Source organism: Excalfactoria chinensis, chromosome 7 (assembly GCF_039878825.1).
Source record: "Excalfactoria chinensis isolate bCotChi1 chromosome 7, bCotChi1.hap2, whole genome shotgun sequence".
NCBI classification, from domain to species: Eukaryota; Metazoa; Chordata; class Aves; order Galliformes; family Phasianidae; genus Excalfactoria; species Excalfactoria chinensis.
In genome coordinates this window covers 14,033,950-14,049,713 of record NC_092831.1, presented here as the reverse complement: position 1 = coordinate 14,049,713, position 15,764 = coordinate 14,033,950, and the positions used below count along the sequence as shown (strand labels likewise).

The 15,764-nt window shown below is 46.7% G+C and overlaps 1 protein-coding gene across 3 annotated transcripts in view; it reads right to left on the bottom strand.

The window, feature by feature from the left end:
- The window catches only part of LOC140254740 (unconventional myosin-X-like), a 65,013-nt gene that overhangs the window by 45,219 nt on the left and 4,030 nt on the right, over window positions 1–15,764 (bottom strand). For all 3 annotated transcript variants that reach the window (XR_011904297.1, XM_072341707.1, XM_072341708.1), the window contains exons 2-11: window positions 11,847–11,945; window positions 8,766–8,924; window positions 6,454–6,641; window positions 6,208–6,342; window positions 4,608–4,732; window positions 3,818–3,831; window positions 3,134–3,218; window positions 2,200–2,303; window positions 1,315–1,444; window positions 68–186 (exon numbers count right to left, since the gene is read on the bottom strand). Coding sequence is in view for 2 of the 3 variants with exons in the window: in XM_072341707.1 (XP_072197808.1) it covers window positions 68–186; window positions 1,315–1,444; window positions 2,200–2,303; window positions 3,134–3,218; window positions 3,818–3,831; window positions 4,608–4,732; window positions 6,208–6,342; window positions 6,454–6,641; window positions 8,766–8,924; window positions 11,847–11,945 (1,158 nt within the window). In the remaining variant the exon portion in view is untranslated. The remainder of the gene's footprint in view (window positions 1–67; window positions 187–1,314; window positions 1,445–2,199; window positions 2,304–3,133; window positions 3,219–3,817; window positions 3,832–4,607; window positions 4,733–6,207; window positions 6,343–6,453; window positions 6,642–8,765; window positions 8,925–11,846; window positions 11,946–15,764) is intronic.

Sequence of the window (15,764 nt, the reverse complement as noted above, 5' to 3'; positions counted from 1 at the left end):
TCTAAACCTGAGCGGATGATAGACGGCCTGGAAACACAGAAGCAGCAGAACACACTAAGATACTTACCTGCTCCACAGTGAGGGGGGAGCTGATCTCTTCCCCACGCAGAATCATGGATCTCTGAGTCAGGACTTCAGAAAGCTGGAAGGCATCTAAGCCCAGGAGGTCACTGGCAATGTTCAGCACTAACAAGAAAGACAGACACGTTTTTTTTTTCCCCCCGGATGGATCCCCAACAGGGCAAGGAATCCACATTCTGTAGCTCAGCATGGAATTCCCAGGGACTCCTCTAAGGCAAGCAATTAAGCTCCAGCAAAAGAAGTCCCTTTACTTAATTCTCCTTGGCACACGTGAAGCTGTGTGCTCACATACCTACTATAAGGCAGGGTCAATACTCATCAGGGCTGCAAACAGACACAGGCTAAAGTCAGCCCTACTACTCACAACAGGAAGAGCAGAACACCAGGAAAATCCCAGCACCAGCAAGTGGGAAGATACATTTTCCTAAAGGCACAAGAGTGCAGTGTGGGATTGCTGAACTTGTGTCCAGAAAAGAGGAAATTAACTGTAGACTTCAAGCATTCATGATATATATTCATTACTTCTATTTGTCTAGGGAGTCACTTTATCAGCACAGCTCAGGCTGGCTATCCGTAACAGTGCAAACTAGCAGGCACTTCAGAGGAAAATCTGAAATAGATTTATCTATGTAACACTATAACACGAGGGAAAGTATAGCAATAATAGCAGGGTAACAAAGTCTCTCGTTGCAGTAAACAAGGACAAACCCAAACGCAGCAGCCATGGATACAGAAATAAAGGGGAAAAAATAGCTTACCTTTAGAAGGCCTCAAGTATGCAAGAATCTCCAGTGAGATACCCTTACCTCCACTGCTAACCCTTAAATGAAGTGTGGGAAGGGATGGATCATGGATCCACCCCTTTCAGTCACTCAGTGCATTGCATGCATCTGAGCTCCCCTGGGTTGACCCTGCTTTCCTACCAGGTGCTCAGTAACTGATTCAGGCCCTGAATTAGCATTTCTGCCACAGTCTAAAACTCCTCCTTGCTCTTTCAAAGCAAAAAATAAACTGTGAGATTGTGAACTTGCTTTGAAAGTATTCAAGCCCAACTAAACCATATTGATGCTTGAGGCCATGCCTCCTGTGGCAGCGGAGGCAAGGCTAAACTGCAGGGAATCCTCTGGCAAAGGCACTGCTGGCCAGAATAGGGGGAAAGAACTGCACAGTAAACTTCATTGAGGGTTTTATGGGGTTTTGCATTACTGATCAAGTCATGAGGGTCTTACTTACCTGCTTTGGTTGTAACCTGGGCCCCACCAGCTGTCATGAACTCAACATTTCCCAGGTGAAGAGTGCCAGAAAGAAGTTTGAAGATGTCTCGGATCTCTTCGCTGCTGAAGTCCACCACCTTCATGGCAGTCTACACAAAACCACACAGCCAGTGTTGGCTGTAGATACAACCAAAGTACAATGGAACCACCATGCTTACACCCCGAGCCCACTCCTCAGCTGAAGTATAAATGCCACGTTGTCATTGAAAACCTCTACTGTATTAGAGACATTTCTTTCCTTTAAATCACATCTAAGCAGGAGCTATTGAAATCCTAAACTGCTCTCTTTCCCCCTTTTATCCACTCACCTAGCCTATCTGGTTCCACCTACATTACTAGAGCCCTTGGGCTGATAACACACCACTTATCAAACAAAACGTGGATTGCATATTCATCCTGATGAACTCATGAACTCTGGAAAAGTTGTAGATGTTGACAGAAAACAGTGTGGTATTTCAGAATATGCCATTTGCAGGGGTGATACAACTAGAACACCTCTGGAGAATGCTTAAGTGTTCCCTTTAAAATGGTCAATGTGAGGTTTCCAGTACCAGGACATCTAGAGAGCTCTCAGGAATCAGTATGGGACAGAGGGCTGAGAATTACATTCCCCAGAGTCTCCGTTGTTCTAAATTATTATTCATCCTTGACTGCTTCCCAGACTCTCCCACTGCTGTACACTAAAAACACTCTTTGAGCCTTGTTTTTACCATGAGCAGGTAAAAGAGTTGAGAAGGTTTTAAAGTAGGACAAATCAATTCTGCCTGTCAGGTCCAGATCCTGCAGCACGCCTAGCCCATGAGATTGTACCCAGGAAGCTCAGGAGGATTAGAGCAGAACTCACCATGACCTTAGTGAACATTTCTCCATCATTCAAGTTCTCATCACTCACACAGCCAGACTGGCTCAAGTACCGATAAGACTCCGGCTCAGCAAGGGAGAGGCTCTCTGCAACAGCAAAGGAAGCAGGGAAAGAAAGAGACAACAGTTTATTTAGCAAATAGCCCTTTCCTCCTACAGTCTTGGTACCCTAAAACAATGGGTATGGTCACCACAATGGGTATGTTCATCTAAACAGATTCCATATGCCTTGGGGGGGTGCCCCTAGACAGTGACCACACTGAGCGAGGGGGTGTGCAGGAGCAAAGCTGGCAGTGGTATGCAAAATGATTTAGAACAGTCAGACCTCAGGCTGCCTGCAGAGGCACAGAAGGAGCTTTCAGTACTGAAATGACTTGGAAAAAAGAGAAGGAAAAAAAAAATAATGAAATTCAATCTTGTTAAGTGTACAGAAAAATAGTCCTAGTATACACAATGAGCAATGACCTCTAAATTAAGTATTTCCACTTGAGACGGTTCAGAGAGCCACAGTAGGATTTCTGAACACGTCTCAGTGCTGAGCAGCAATCAAAAACTGGTTACTGAAAATTGCACAGAAGGAACACAGTGCAAAACATAAAAAGCTGAATTAGGTCTCTGCATATACATGTGGCACAACCACATCTTGAATACTATCTGCAGATTTGATCCCCCTTTGCAAAAAGAACACAGGAGAACTGAAAGATCTATGGAGAAAGAAGAAAAGGATGATCAAGAGGTAGGAATATACTACACACAAGGGAAAAGAAGCAGTCTGGGACACCAGCTTAGAAAGGCAGATAAGAGCAATGCTAGCCATGGTCTCCACTGTTTTCTGTTTCACTTGGCACCTTTGCTGCCAAGGCTTTACAGGCTGGACTAGAGAGGGGACTAAGCAATACCCCAGAAAATGGAGTTACCTTTCAGCTCCCCGCTCACACCAGCCAGCAGAGCATAGAAGATGTGATAATTCCTCTCTCCAGGGTTCTGGTGTACCACTCTGTTCTGAAACAAAGAATGCAGGCGTAGCCAGCAGGAAGAGGCTGCACTTGTGGTTGCAAAGGTGGAGGGAGGATGGGATACAGGTAAATCTCTAGGGCCAATGCACAAGAGAGGCTGCCTCCAGCTTAGCAATGATGTTGCCTGAACAAGGTGAACATCGAGATCTTCTCTTGTGCTGCTGTGCTGCTAAGCATGTAACTCACTGAGAGTGTGCCCATGGGGAAATGGAACCTTGCAGGTTCTGGTCCTGCCCCTCAGTGAGCCTCCTGAGTCCAAAGCAAATTGAATCAGAGCACAGATGATGACATTTGGAGTTGTACCACCATAAGCATCTCCATGGAACCAAATTACTTGCTCTCTCCTTTTCCCCTCAGTAAACCCATTTTCTTAGAGCCCCTCTGGACTTCCTGGTGTTTATCAAAGGCAGGAGGACAGGCTCCAGTGGATACAGAACCTCCTGTCCCTCCACCACCCTCTTCCTCACTTGGGGCAGTTGTGGTATTAACATCTGAAGAGCTGGTGTCTGCACACTGCTCCCAGGGGTGGAGGCAACAGCAGCACTGGCACTGCTTCACCATGGCTATGATAGAAATGACACCTACCTTTTCCAGTAAATCTGACCCACGTGTCAAGGAGAAAGCATTCAAACAGTATATGGCTATTCCTCACTACGCACTTTCCACAGAGGTATAATGTGCTAAAGAGACATATAAAAGGGCAGGGTCCCATAGAACACAAGACCTGCATAACAGTGGGGTAACCTAACAAAGGATGAGCCATACCATGGCTACCTCGAGAGATTAGAGGGGCCACTTCAATCTGAGAGACTGCATTTCACATAAGTCTTGCATCAGCTCTCTGGGTTTCTGCAAGAGACAGCTATCTTTCATCTACCGACATCACAAAGAGCAGAGACTAAACAATCCCAGCCTGTTATTTACAGCAGTAGTAAATTCATCTGGTTGCTGCTCCAGTGGAAATTGGTGTGGTTTGCAGTGATCGGCAGCTTTGAACACCAACGTCAATAAATGCAGCTTTAGCTGCCTCATTAGATAAAAGATGTGTCACAGCCTTTGGGATAGGACTATGTGGGCAAACAAGGAAGAAAGCAGTCATGGCACAACATAACTGGACTACATCCACCCTTTCCTGTCCTTGATTAAGGTCTCAAGGTCCACTGAAGATGGGCACCCCAAAAGGAGGAGCTGCAATTGGTGCTCTGAATTCCCGTCGTCCTCTACATACAAATACTGTGCAGGACGTACTGACTTGCTTTGGTTTCACCCTTCTAAATAATCAATAAATGGTGATGAGCCATTTCCAGACCCACCCTGAGCTCCTCCTTCTCTCCACTCCCTCCAACCATTCCTGGTCCACCAAAGAAAAGGATACAGTCAGTGACTCGTCCGCCCTGGATATGCCCATGCTGAGAGAAGTGCAGCTGGATGAACTTGCCAAAGCGACTAGAGTTGTTATTATAAACCGTCTTGGCGTTTCCAAAGGCCTCCAGAATTGGGCTGCAAGAAACAAGGCAACAAAGAAGGGAGTGGTGATGTGATTACCGTTACAACAAAGCCTGTGCCCAGCCTTCTGCCAATTGTACAGCACACACTGCTGTGCGAGATTCGTTTGTTAAAGCCCCAGACTGGACAAGCAGGAAGAGCTCAAGGGCAAAGAAAGATGGCAAGAGCAATTTGTCACCATGCACTATGCAATTTTAAACCTTTGGGATTGACTTAATTAAATCAGACCCCGATCAGTGTAAGCAGCTGGTGTTCGTTCCGTTGAGGGCATTCCCCACCAGCACAGCTTCAGAAATGGTAAGAGGCCGGCAGGTCGTGTGCTTCGTACAGCAGCACCCCACAGAATGGGCTCATATTTTGTTCATGATGGTCAGGAGCACCATCTAGGGCAAACACTGCAGCTTCAAAACATCTGTTTTTTTTTTTTTTTTCTTGTTTCTGCTTCCTCTTTTGAAAGAGAAGCCAATTTCAGTAATCTCTTAAACTTACAGGCAAACATCTTCAAACAAGCAGCACTACACTGATTGGTCGGGTCCTGATCCTGCTACTTAAAAACTCAATTGGGTTGATACAGGTCACATGATTTCCAAGCTGAGAGAGTACATACAAATTACATATTAGGGAACTTCATTCTAAGAGATTCACATTATTCACTTCAGAAAAAAAGTATCACAAAAAAAGGGAAAGAATCTATCAAACTTTGGGTGGGTGATGAGTTGGAAAGCTCTGTCTCTTGGTCACCTTCCCGTCTCCAGGAAGCTCATACAGATGGGAAGGGGTGAGTTACCACGCAGTTTGGTTCTTGCACCGGGGAAAAAACTTAATACCATTCAAAGCGACACACAGAATCCAGGATTAAAATATTCCATTTTGCAATGCAGCCAATTTTAAAATAACCTGAAGGCCCTACAAGCACGGAGCCTGGAGATCCTACAAGCATGGCCTGGGTGTCGTCATGCTCGATTTTAAGACATACATAGCTTTGAACAAAAAAACCAACCGCAGTTGTTACCCTGAGAAATATGGGCTTTTTAAATGTCTCCATCTGTCTGCTGTGCGGTTCCTCTCGAGACGGACGCAGATAGGGGATTATTCAGAAGTTATTCGTTATAACAGATTATAGAACAACTGATCACAGCAAGTCTTGAGTCGTGACTGTGCTGTTCTTAAGAGTTTTATTTTTTTTTCCCAAAGGTTTCCTGCTGCCCACACTGCCCTGCCTCACAGAGGGATGTTACCCATGTGCCCTCCATCCATGGCCATAGGGCACTGTGTCACAGGAGATGTGAGACCAGGGCTGTGCCTTGACTTGTGGGCCAGCTCAGAGGTGGGCATGGCAGAGGAGCTACTGAAGGCTGTAGAAATCCCAGCCTTGCTGGAGTATTAACCCTCTGCTCAGGCCCACCAGCCCAAACACAAGTGCTGCCCAGAAGATAGTGCCTGCAAAGTGATATGGTGGTGAAACGCACCTGCTCTCCAGGATGGCTTCCTCCACGTGTGTGCTCTTCTCAGAGGCTGGGGCCCCGAGGGAGGTCTGGCTCATGGCTGACAGGAACTTCAGCAGCAGCTTGGTGCTCTCAGTCTTTCCAGCTCCACTTTCTCCGCTGTGGAGGAAGAGATGTGTTGCACTCACAGCTCCAGGACAAACCAAAGTAACAGCCCTCCAACCCACGGCACACAATGCAGCCAGAGCAGCCAATTCCCCCCTTTCTGACCTTATCAGAACACACTGGCTGTCGTGACGCTTCCACAAGCAGCAGTAGCACTCGTTAGCAGTGGCAAAGATATGGGGAGGCAGCTCACCCAGGCGGTGCTGCCTGTACAGCTCTATGGCATCCACACTGTACAGACCAGGGATGGGCTTGTAGGGGTTCACTGAAGCCAGGATGGAGCCGATATTGGTCTGAGGGGAGAAAACAAAACACAGCAAGGAAATCAAGCTCAAAAAAAGAAAAAAAGCAACTAGGACTAAAGGAAGGTCAGGGGACACCTCCATGGCTCCACCCCAGGTGCAGGGGGCTTGTCTGGGTTCAAGCAGCTCCTGAACAAAGAGGGGACACGAAGACAAGAGATATTAAAGTGTATCATTCTGCTGCTGCTGAAAAAATACTCTTTGGAGCAGCTTAAATTACACGGTAAAAGCAAATCGAGACTGACAGCTGAAGCTCAAGGATTTCAAGTCAAAATATTGTGACATTTTCTAAACACTTTGTTTTGAAAATATTTCATTTGAAAATACTTCCATTTAAGAAAAGAGTTTGTAAGGTTTAAAATAAAATACCTGAAGCCAATTTAACCAGTTTCAAACATTTTCTTTTGTGAAGTCAGAAGGAAATTCATTCTGGTTTTCAGTTCAGCCAACCAGCTCAAATCCAGTTATATACAGAGCTGCAGCCCAGAGCAAGGGTGCTATCTCTCTCCTAGCAATGAATCCACAACGTGGTCAATGTCCAGCTTAAATCCTGCTGCTGGGGTGGGGGCCTCCTTCACAGGGCTGCTGCTCCACTCCAGGAGCAGCCATTCGCAGTAGGGTATCAGATGAAACCCTTGGAGTGCTGTTTAGTATTACTGCCAAACCATGAACCACCAGTCATCACATACAGATAAAAGGATTTGCATGCATCCATTGGAGAAGCTCTAAGTGGAACATTTGGTGATGAGAAAGGCACATGCTTTCTCACTGTTATACTGTAATGGTAAGCTTTGAAGCCCGAAGCCAGATTAATAAGTTGCAGTAGTCACCAAACTATTTAAGAGTTATGTAGTAAAGCAGCAACACAGATCACCAGGGACAAACCATCACCTAGGTCTTATTGCATTACCAGCAGTACCCACATAAGTGGACAACAGGCAGAAATACAGTTCACTGGTGACAGAAGCAATGAGAGAGCAGATGACCTTTGGCAAGACAAGTGGGAGCCAAAGGGAAAGCACTGAGAAAGTTGTACAGCACACTTTCCTGATCTGTTTTTTCTTTCTCAGTACAGATTCACCTGTGACCTTGGCCTACTACATTCTAACTGTGAACTAGGAACATACTAAATACACACTGTGTGCAGGCAAGAAATGACACCACGTCCGAACATTAACACCTTTCCATATGGCTGGAGGAGGCACAGAGCTTGTGCCAATGAGGAGCAGAGGGACAGGGCTGTGGTGACACAGTCAGAGGCAGAAGTGTGGTGCCAGGCAGGGTGAGAAGGGCACTTCATCCTGCTCATCCCAGTGCAGGAGGTGCTTCAGAAACCAGGTCACTTTATTGATCATTTCCTAGAATACAGGTGCATACAGTTCGGTTGCCTTAGGAACAGTTGCTATGCAACATAGATTTACATTTTTCCTGTCATAGTCTGAAAAATTCTGAGTACACACAGAGGATGGACAGGCGAGGTAGGGGTAAAGCAGCCCAAGGCGGTCTTCACAACATTCAGCCTAAGCAGAGCATGCTGCCACCAGCAGCCTCATCCTAGAGCTCTCTCCCTCTTACTTCCCTCCCCTGATGCCTGCCTCCTTCCTTGGAGCCAAGAGGGAAATCATGAGATGTGCTGGTACGCTGCTGTGCAAGGGGAGCAGAGCAACTCAAAAAAGCACAACCGCTTGTAAAAGCAGGAAAGTAGGCAACAGGCATGCTTTCCTAGCTGACTTCAGGAGCGATACACAGCAACAGCCTGTTGTACTTTCCTGTCTACTTGGCCATTTATAAGCCCTGAACAGCAACAACAGGGAATCTGGGCAACACGAGTGCCAGCTAGTAAGTGACTGATGTTTGTGGTGGATACAAAATCCTATAGGTGAAGGTCACATTTTGGGAGTTCTATATAGGCAGAGAGGCCCCTACAGTAGGGAAAGGATCTCATAGGGCTGATGGAGCTAGCAAGGCAAAAGCAGAAAAAAACATCTCTTATTATCCACATGAAACAATGCTCAGGAAACAATGCTTAATTCAGTGTTTCCCAGGCAAAGTGGCAGCTCCAAAGACAAACAACGCTTGTCAGCCAGCAGAGCCATGGCCCAGCTCAGCACTTACATAGATGTTACCCTGCTGGTAGCGCTGGTGCAGGTTGAGCAGGATGGCAGCTTCGTGCAGGTCTCCCAGCATGGACATGTCCTCTACCCCATCGATGCTGCTCTGGTGCATAGGCAAGACTTTTTCTATGGAAAGGGAGGACTTGGGGTACTGGAACACCTGGAGGAACAGGAATAAGGACAAATAAGAGCATGTCACCTGGGCATACAAGTCTGATTTCCTACAGAAACAAGTGCTTTTCTTTATATTCAGCACTGGAAAAGGAAATGAATAAGGCACAGATCCGTTCCCTATTTTTATAGCAGTTCCTCCATTCTTGTTCCTACCTACTGGGGCTCCTTGGCCACAACCCACATAGCACACTCCCTGCCTTTGCTACAGAATTGTCCCTCACCTTCAGTACAGTCAGGACAGGTCAATGCAGGGCTACCTGGCTGTTAATGAAGTCCCCTTGGCCAGAGCAGGGCACCACCTGGACAGGTATTGTACACAGTGCTCTGCGTGAGCGATAGTGGCAGCTATTCCCAGCAGACCAGGAGCAGCCGTGCACAGAAGCACAGGTGGGATCACATCTCTGACTGCAGCATGGTGTAGGCAAAGCTTGTTCACATTTCAGGTTTTGCCCTGGAGCAGACTGGTGTCTGGTGGCTGTGTCAAGGGTAAAGGAAGTCAAAGCAGTTGAGAAGCCAAAGTAGAGATCTCCCGTGCACATGCTGGCATGTACGCATTTGATGCAGCTTTCAAAGTGACACCTATTAACCTCTATCACTGCTCTGAAGCGTCCTCTCCTCTATCTACACACTCTTCCTGCCTCATTTGCTGCAACCATCTTCCTGCTGGAGCTTCCTCCTCCTCAGTAGCCCTTACTTCAGCTATCGGGTCATCCTCCTCACCTCCCTGCACACAACTTAGATGAAACTGCTGTTCCCCTCCACCATAGCCAAATCCCTGTCCTCCTTTCCTCCTCCTCAGGCATGATGCTGGCATTTCACAAATGCTATTTCAGTTGCTTCCCACTCTCAGATTCAGCTGTGTACCATCTCCCACCCAGCATCTCAGGCTGCATTAGATGGCAAAACCCAAGATAGACGAATGAGATACTTCATGCAGGCAGGCTGTCGTAACCCTTGCAAAGAAAATGGGCTATTTCTTCCCTTCTGGGGCATCGTTTTATCTTCACCCCTGCTTGTCAGCTTCCCCACATGCCATCAAGGAACCCTACAGATCCCCTGGAGAATAAGCACACCATCCATAGCACTGATCTAACTGCTTTCTCCCGCCTGCTCCTTGCAGGCTGCTGCAGCTGCTGCAGAAGGGCAGCCAGGCAGCTGGAAGCTGCAGACAGAATGAGGTCACCCTGCCCCCTCACAGCATCATCCTCATGGAGCTAGGCCTGTACCCAAGGGGCAGAGACCTCACCAGGAAGCAGGATGGGAGAACAGGACACCTAAATTCAGAATATGAGCTGCAAAGGTACGATGTGAACTGGACCATCAGGAGCAAAGCCACCATAGCACTCTCAACCCATGAGTCAGCAAACCCCTGCCTCTCTTCCCTCTGCTGACTCAGACAAATCTTGGAAGGGAGCAAGCCCAAAACTGTATGATGTGATCTTCCCTTGCATCTCCCTGGCAATTACCCACTTACCATCGCACTGTCAGCAATTGTGGCCATTGGGCCAGACAAGAAACAATAAAAAAGATGTCTGGGAAAAAAAGCTGAGTGCACGATTCCCAGAAGACCCTGGGCACTTAGAGTACCTGTGCCAAAAGGTTGTTGTGTATGAAAAATAACTGTGTGATGGGTCAGAGCCTGTTTACTTCCTCCTGTAGACAACACAGGAGAAAATGGGAACCTGAAGAGAAACTGGCCCTGAATGCAAGGCTAAATGATTAGCAGGATTAGATCATCATCTATTAACCCTGTCCTGAGGCTCTTGGCTGGTGTTATACATCATGCCCATCTAAAGAAGAATCTGATCCAAGCCCCTGCCCATCTCCAGCCATGCTAGCGAGGAGACCCTCATTTTCCCACTGCTTAGTTCCAGACCCTTCCAGCAACCCGGATATTCCCCCCTCCCCAGCTCTGCACATGGTGGGGATGGACTGGCTTGTGGTCTGCATGGCTGAGTTGACTTCTCTGGATGAATTTGCCTGAAGCAAGAGAGAAAGCACAGACAAATTGATCTGTCAGCAGAGATGCCCCTGGAATCCCTCTTTTCCAACAGCAGCTGATGTTTAAAAGGGAACATTATAGGCATTAACAAGATCTTTATTAATTTGGGAAGAAAATATCAGCTTTTTGTTTTCTAACTACAAGCCAGCCATCAAATTACTACACAAGCACTTCACAACCCAGCCAAAGATTTCCACTTTCTCTCCAGTGATGAATTGATTTTGTCTCAGTTCGAGCCCACAGTCAAAACAAAATGACCAGGACTCGCTCCAAGTCCCCACAGTGATCAGGAATAAAGTGAAACCTGGCCAGCAGACAACCCAAGGTAAGCACTGCCAACCAGGCCAGGCTGAGCAGGAGAGGAAGGTTTCCTCCTCAACCCCAAATCTGTCCATTGAGTGCAAGGAGTACACAAACAAATATCCCTCTCAATATCTCAGTTGTGTTTATCCATAAAGCACTGTGCTGGTCCCTTTCAAATGTGTTTTCCAATCTCTTGTGTTTCATAAGCGTCGGCTCCTCCTTTCCTTCCAGGAAGTCACATTTCTGATGGATTTGGTGCTCGAGATGTTTTTAAGGAAATAACAACAAATGGCAAAAGCTCTGTGGTATAATACTGGACATCCTACCTCAGAGCTGCAGTGAGGCAGGGCCAGAGAGTGAGGACACGACATTTAGGGATCAATTGGCCCATCCAATCCAAACCAAAATGGAGATGTTTTCATTTGAGCTTTCACTAGGGGCAAGATAGCCCAGTCAGTTACCAAGCAATTAAGAGGGCAGGCAAAGGAAACACACAGGACAGCTCTCACAGAAAGCAATGAATAGAGAAAGCCACCACGAATGGCCACCAGTTGCTCTTCCTGCATAGGCACAGCATACAGCCTTGTGCAAATTTCCACTTACGGTGCCATAATCGGAGGTGAAACGCACGTTTCCATCGGCACACAGGCCAACAGTGCATGGCTGCAGCTGGTCCTGCTCCCACAGCCATACCCTGGCACCCTGCAGAAAAACAGAAAACCTCCCATTAGAAAGAACTGAAGCTGGCAGGATTCGCACACAGGGTGCCAACACCCATGGGCAGCTGGAGGAAACATCAATCTTTAGGAAAAATAGAAATAGAATAGTGGGTTAAACTGTCTAAACATTTTCAAACTTAGAGCAGCTAGTCATCAAATGTCATGCTATAATAATAATAATAAGAGAAAATGTAAATAGAGCATGTTTACAGTTTCATACACCCACACACCACTTAGGTCAAAGTGCTTTCAGAAATCAGCCAACGCTAAGCAGACTTCACAGAGCTTTCTGCTTTCCTCTCTTGCAAGAGTTTCCTTGGGTAAGGGACATGATGTGAGTGTTTCCCAGACACATATATGATGGTCCTTACGTGGCTCAGCATCTCCCAGCAGTAGACCTCTGGCAACACATACTTGTGCCCAGCTGAGGGTGATTCTCAGCCAGGTGTTTCCAAACTTCAATACAGAAACCCAAGCCGTATCACAGGGAAGGATGTGCAAGTGGGATGAGGAAAGGGGTTAAGATGTGAACAGCAATCAGACTTTCCAGTTACACAGGAGTATGGCCAAGGCAGCTATCCATGGCCTTCTGCTAAACATCAGTGCCCTGTGTCCACAAGTCGCTCTATCACCATGCAAATGGTCTTAAACTTTGTTTGTGTTCTTGGGCTAAGTCATGCAGACCAAAATTAGTTTAGTTTTGATAGAGCTTTCTGCAGAATCATGCCACGATGGTGTTGTGCAAGGATGCAGCCAGTCAGCACCTAAAAAAAGGCAATAAATGGGTTTACCGAAACATCTGTCACCTACAGAGCGGTGCGGATCCTCACTGACCTTCAGATGCAACATGACCTGCCCACATCACGCTTCTACCAAAATAAAAACCAGTTGAATCCCAAAGGGGAGGGACGGAGCAAGCAGATCTCAGCATTTCTACAGAAGCATTGGGGTGATCAGCCTGCTGGGTCAGCTCGTCCTGCTTGCCAACCATGGCCTGCGTCATGCAGACTTAAGCATAACAACCAGCGCTTTGGTTACTGCAAACCAATCTGCCCTGCGCCTTCCCATAGAAAACACAAATTCTGCTTTGCTAGGTATTCCAAAAAAGCCATTGTGCTCAACTGTTCACTAATATTAAGGACTTTTTCACCGATTCACAAACCTACATTCTTCCTGATTTGTTTTCTATCCCTAAGATATTGATTGTCGAAGCCTTTACATTCTTCCTACACATGTCAGCACCATTAGCTTTTTACAGGCTCGTTATGTTAGAAGAGATTTGATACAGTATTTCTATATTACATTAGGCAGAATGTGGAACAATAGTTCCTTGTCCTTCATTTTGGTAGCCTGGATTATCCTTTCTGTAGATGACATACATATTGGCCAACAACCTCCAGCCCTCCCGATAAAGAAGCTGCTTTGAATGACATGAAGCAAACTGACTTAATTCTAACTTTGCTGCAGCATTCTGCAGATTTCCCACTGAAATGCCCTAAGACACGTGGGCAAAACACGGTTGAGCAGAAATCATCCATTTCCCAAACTGTACACAGATTCTGCACCAATGTGTTAACAGCAACAAGTGTTAGTGAGACCTTTTGCACCAAAAGTTCTCAGCTATCATCACAGTGTCAAGAGCAAGAAGTCGACATCAAAAAACTGTGAAGTTGTTCCCGGAGTTCCCAGCAGAAAGCAAGATGAAAGAAGGCCTCCTAATGCACCGTACTGCACTACAGTGTACCATTCACCATGTGCTTTTGGAGATCTTTCTCCTGTGTGCTGCCAAGAGCAGGAGGCAACGTGATGGAACTCCCCAGCACTGCAGCATTTCTGCCATCCAGAACTTACTTCAGTTTACTTCAAGGTTGCAGTTGTTTTCACATCAGCAATTAACTCTGCCCAGTAGACTTGCACTCATTTACACTGTTTCCAGACAGCAATGAGACGTTCAGAATAGGAACCACGGAGTAAATTATCCTAACTTCTGCCCAGCATTGCCCCCATTTCCTGCAATCAACCCTTTTTTTTTTCTAAACATGACATTCCCCAAGGCACCCTGACTAAATACAGAAGCAGATGGTGACACTGGAGAGGCTGCCCTCACACCAACACCAACCATGCCTCACATTGATCCATTGAAAGGATTAAATTGAGCAGAAAACTTAAGGACTGCCAGACAGTAAGACTGAGCTTCCATGGGAAAAGCCCTCGAGTTCCTTCTGTAACAAGAATCACTCTTTTCTTCCCAGTTCCTTTTTATTTTATTTTTTTTAAATTATTTTTTAATAAAAATGAAGCAACAGCTGCTACTGAGAGAACAAAGTCCTGATGTGCCAGAGCTTCTGTGCCACAAGCAAGTCACTCGGACAACAGACCCACCTGCAAATACAATGCTATGAGAGACCCTGGCAGCACCCTGGTTTGGGCAACCACCTCCAATCACCACACTGAGACTCAAAGTCAGTGCGGGTGCTGCACACGTACTGCAGTGTATATACACGCCTCTGTCTTGAGGATGGTGAATCCATACGCTCCCAGGCTTGGAAGCTGCACTGTGCTAAGCCAGCTCTCTTCCTGGCCTCAGTGGGCTTCATGGTGGTACACCAGGCAGCAGCAATGGGGCTTAAGGGCCTGTGTAATCCAGAGAAAGCCAAGCTCAGGTTTCAATAAATGCACTTCTCAACAGATTGATCTGGATGATCATGAATAAGTGATAGGATAGATATGGAGAGACTTAGCTAATGGATACGAGATTAATGGGGAGGGGGAGTCTGTGACACCCTAGATCCATATGGGAGGGAGCAAAGGAACCCTGGGGTGTTTCTGGTGTCAGCTCGAGATGAAGTCACAGGGCCAGTCCCTATGTTAGGGCTGACCAGCAGGAGCAGGGCTTGGTGGCTCAGGAGACCTGGGGCAACGAGAGATGGGAACATGGCAGCAGCCATCACAGTGCAGCTGGGGAGAGCAAAACCCTTTGCTATGGGCACAAGATGCACAGAGAAGGGAGCCAGTGTGCACCCTTCCCAGCTTCTTGGCAGGTGCTCCCCAGTCCCCACCAAGTTCTTACTGACCAATTAGGTGCTCCCAGCTGAGCAAGAGCTTTCCCTGCCTCTAGTTGGACATTGCTTTGAGTGACGTCTCCCTTTTGCTAATTAATACACAGTATGGCAGGTCCCACACAACCTATACCCTTTTGCATCTCACAAATCCTTGACTTCAGTAATTCCATGCCATGTGGAGCTGTGCCTTCTAGTTCCACATTAGATAGGAAAGCACGCTTTTTAATCCCCCTCATTCATACGAAGCAAAATAATCCCTCCTTTCCTTGGACAGAGGTGGAGGAACAGAGAATTCCAATCCACCCCCTCTGTCTCATCCATTACCTTCTGCTCTTTTGCCATGTCTTCCCCTATTTGTCATGTCACTAATAAAGAAATCTCGAGTGTTTCAAACTCCTCATATGAGACACGTTCCTGGTTTTTGCTCGCCCTGAGTGTCCTTGCCTCAAACACCACTAAGAACACAAGTGGAGCACCTCTGTCCTAGGATGCACTTTCAGCCCTTCTGAAGCAACAGTGAAAGAGGAAAAAGGGGAAACAGTCCTCAAAAGTTAATAGGCTGGAAAACAGTAAAGCCAGCAGAGTTCATGCTTCACTATTTTCTCTTTCGAAATCACTGGGGAAAAAGACATGCTGTTAGCAGCATCCTATTACCAGCTGGGGATGGCAGCATTGTGAATAACAATGGAGGCATGCACAAGTTTTTAATAAACATTCCTGGAAAGTATCCCCTTTGCATC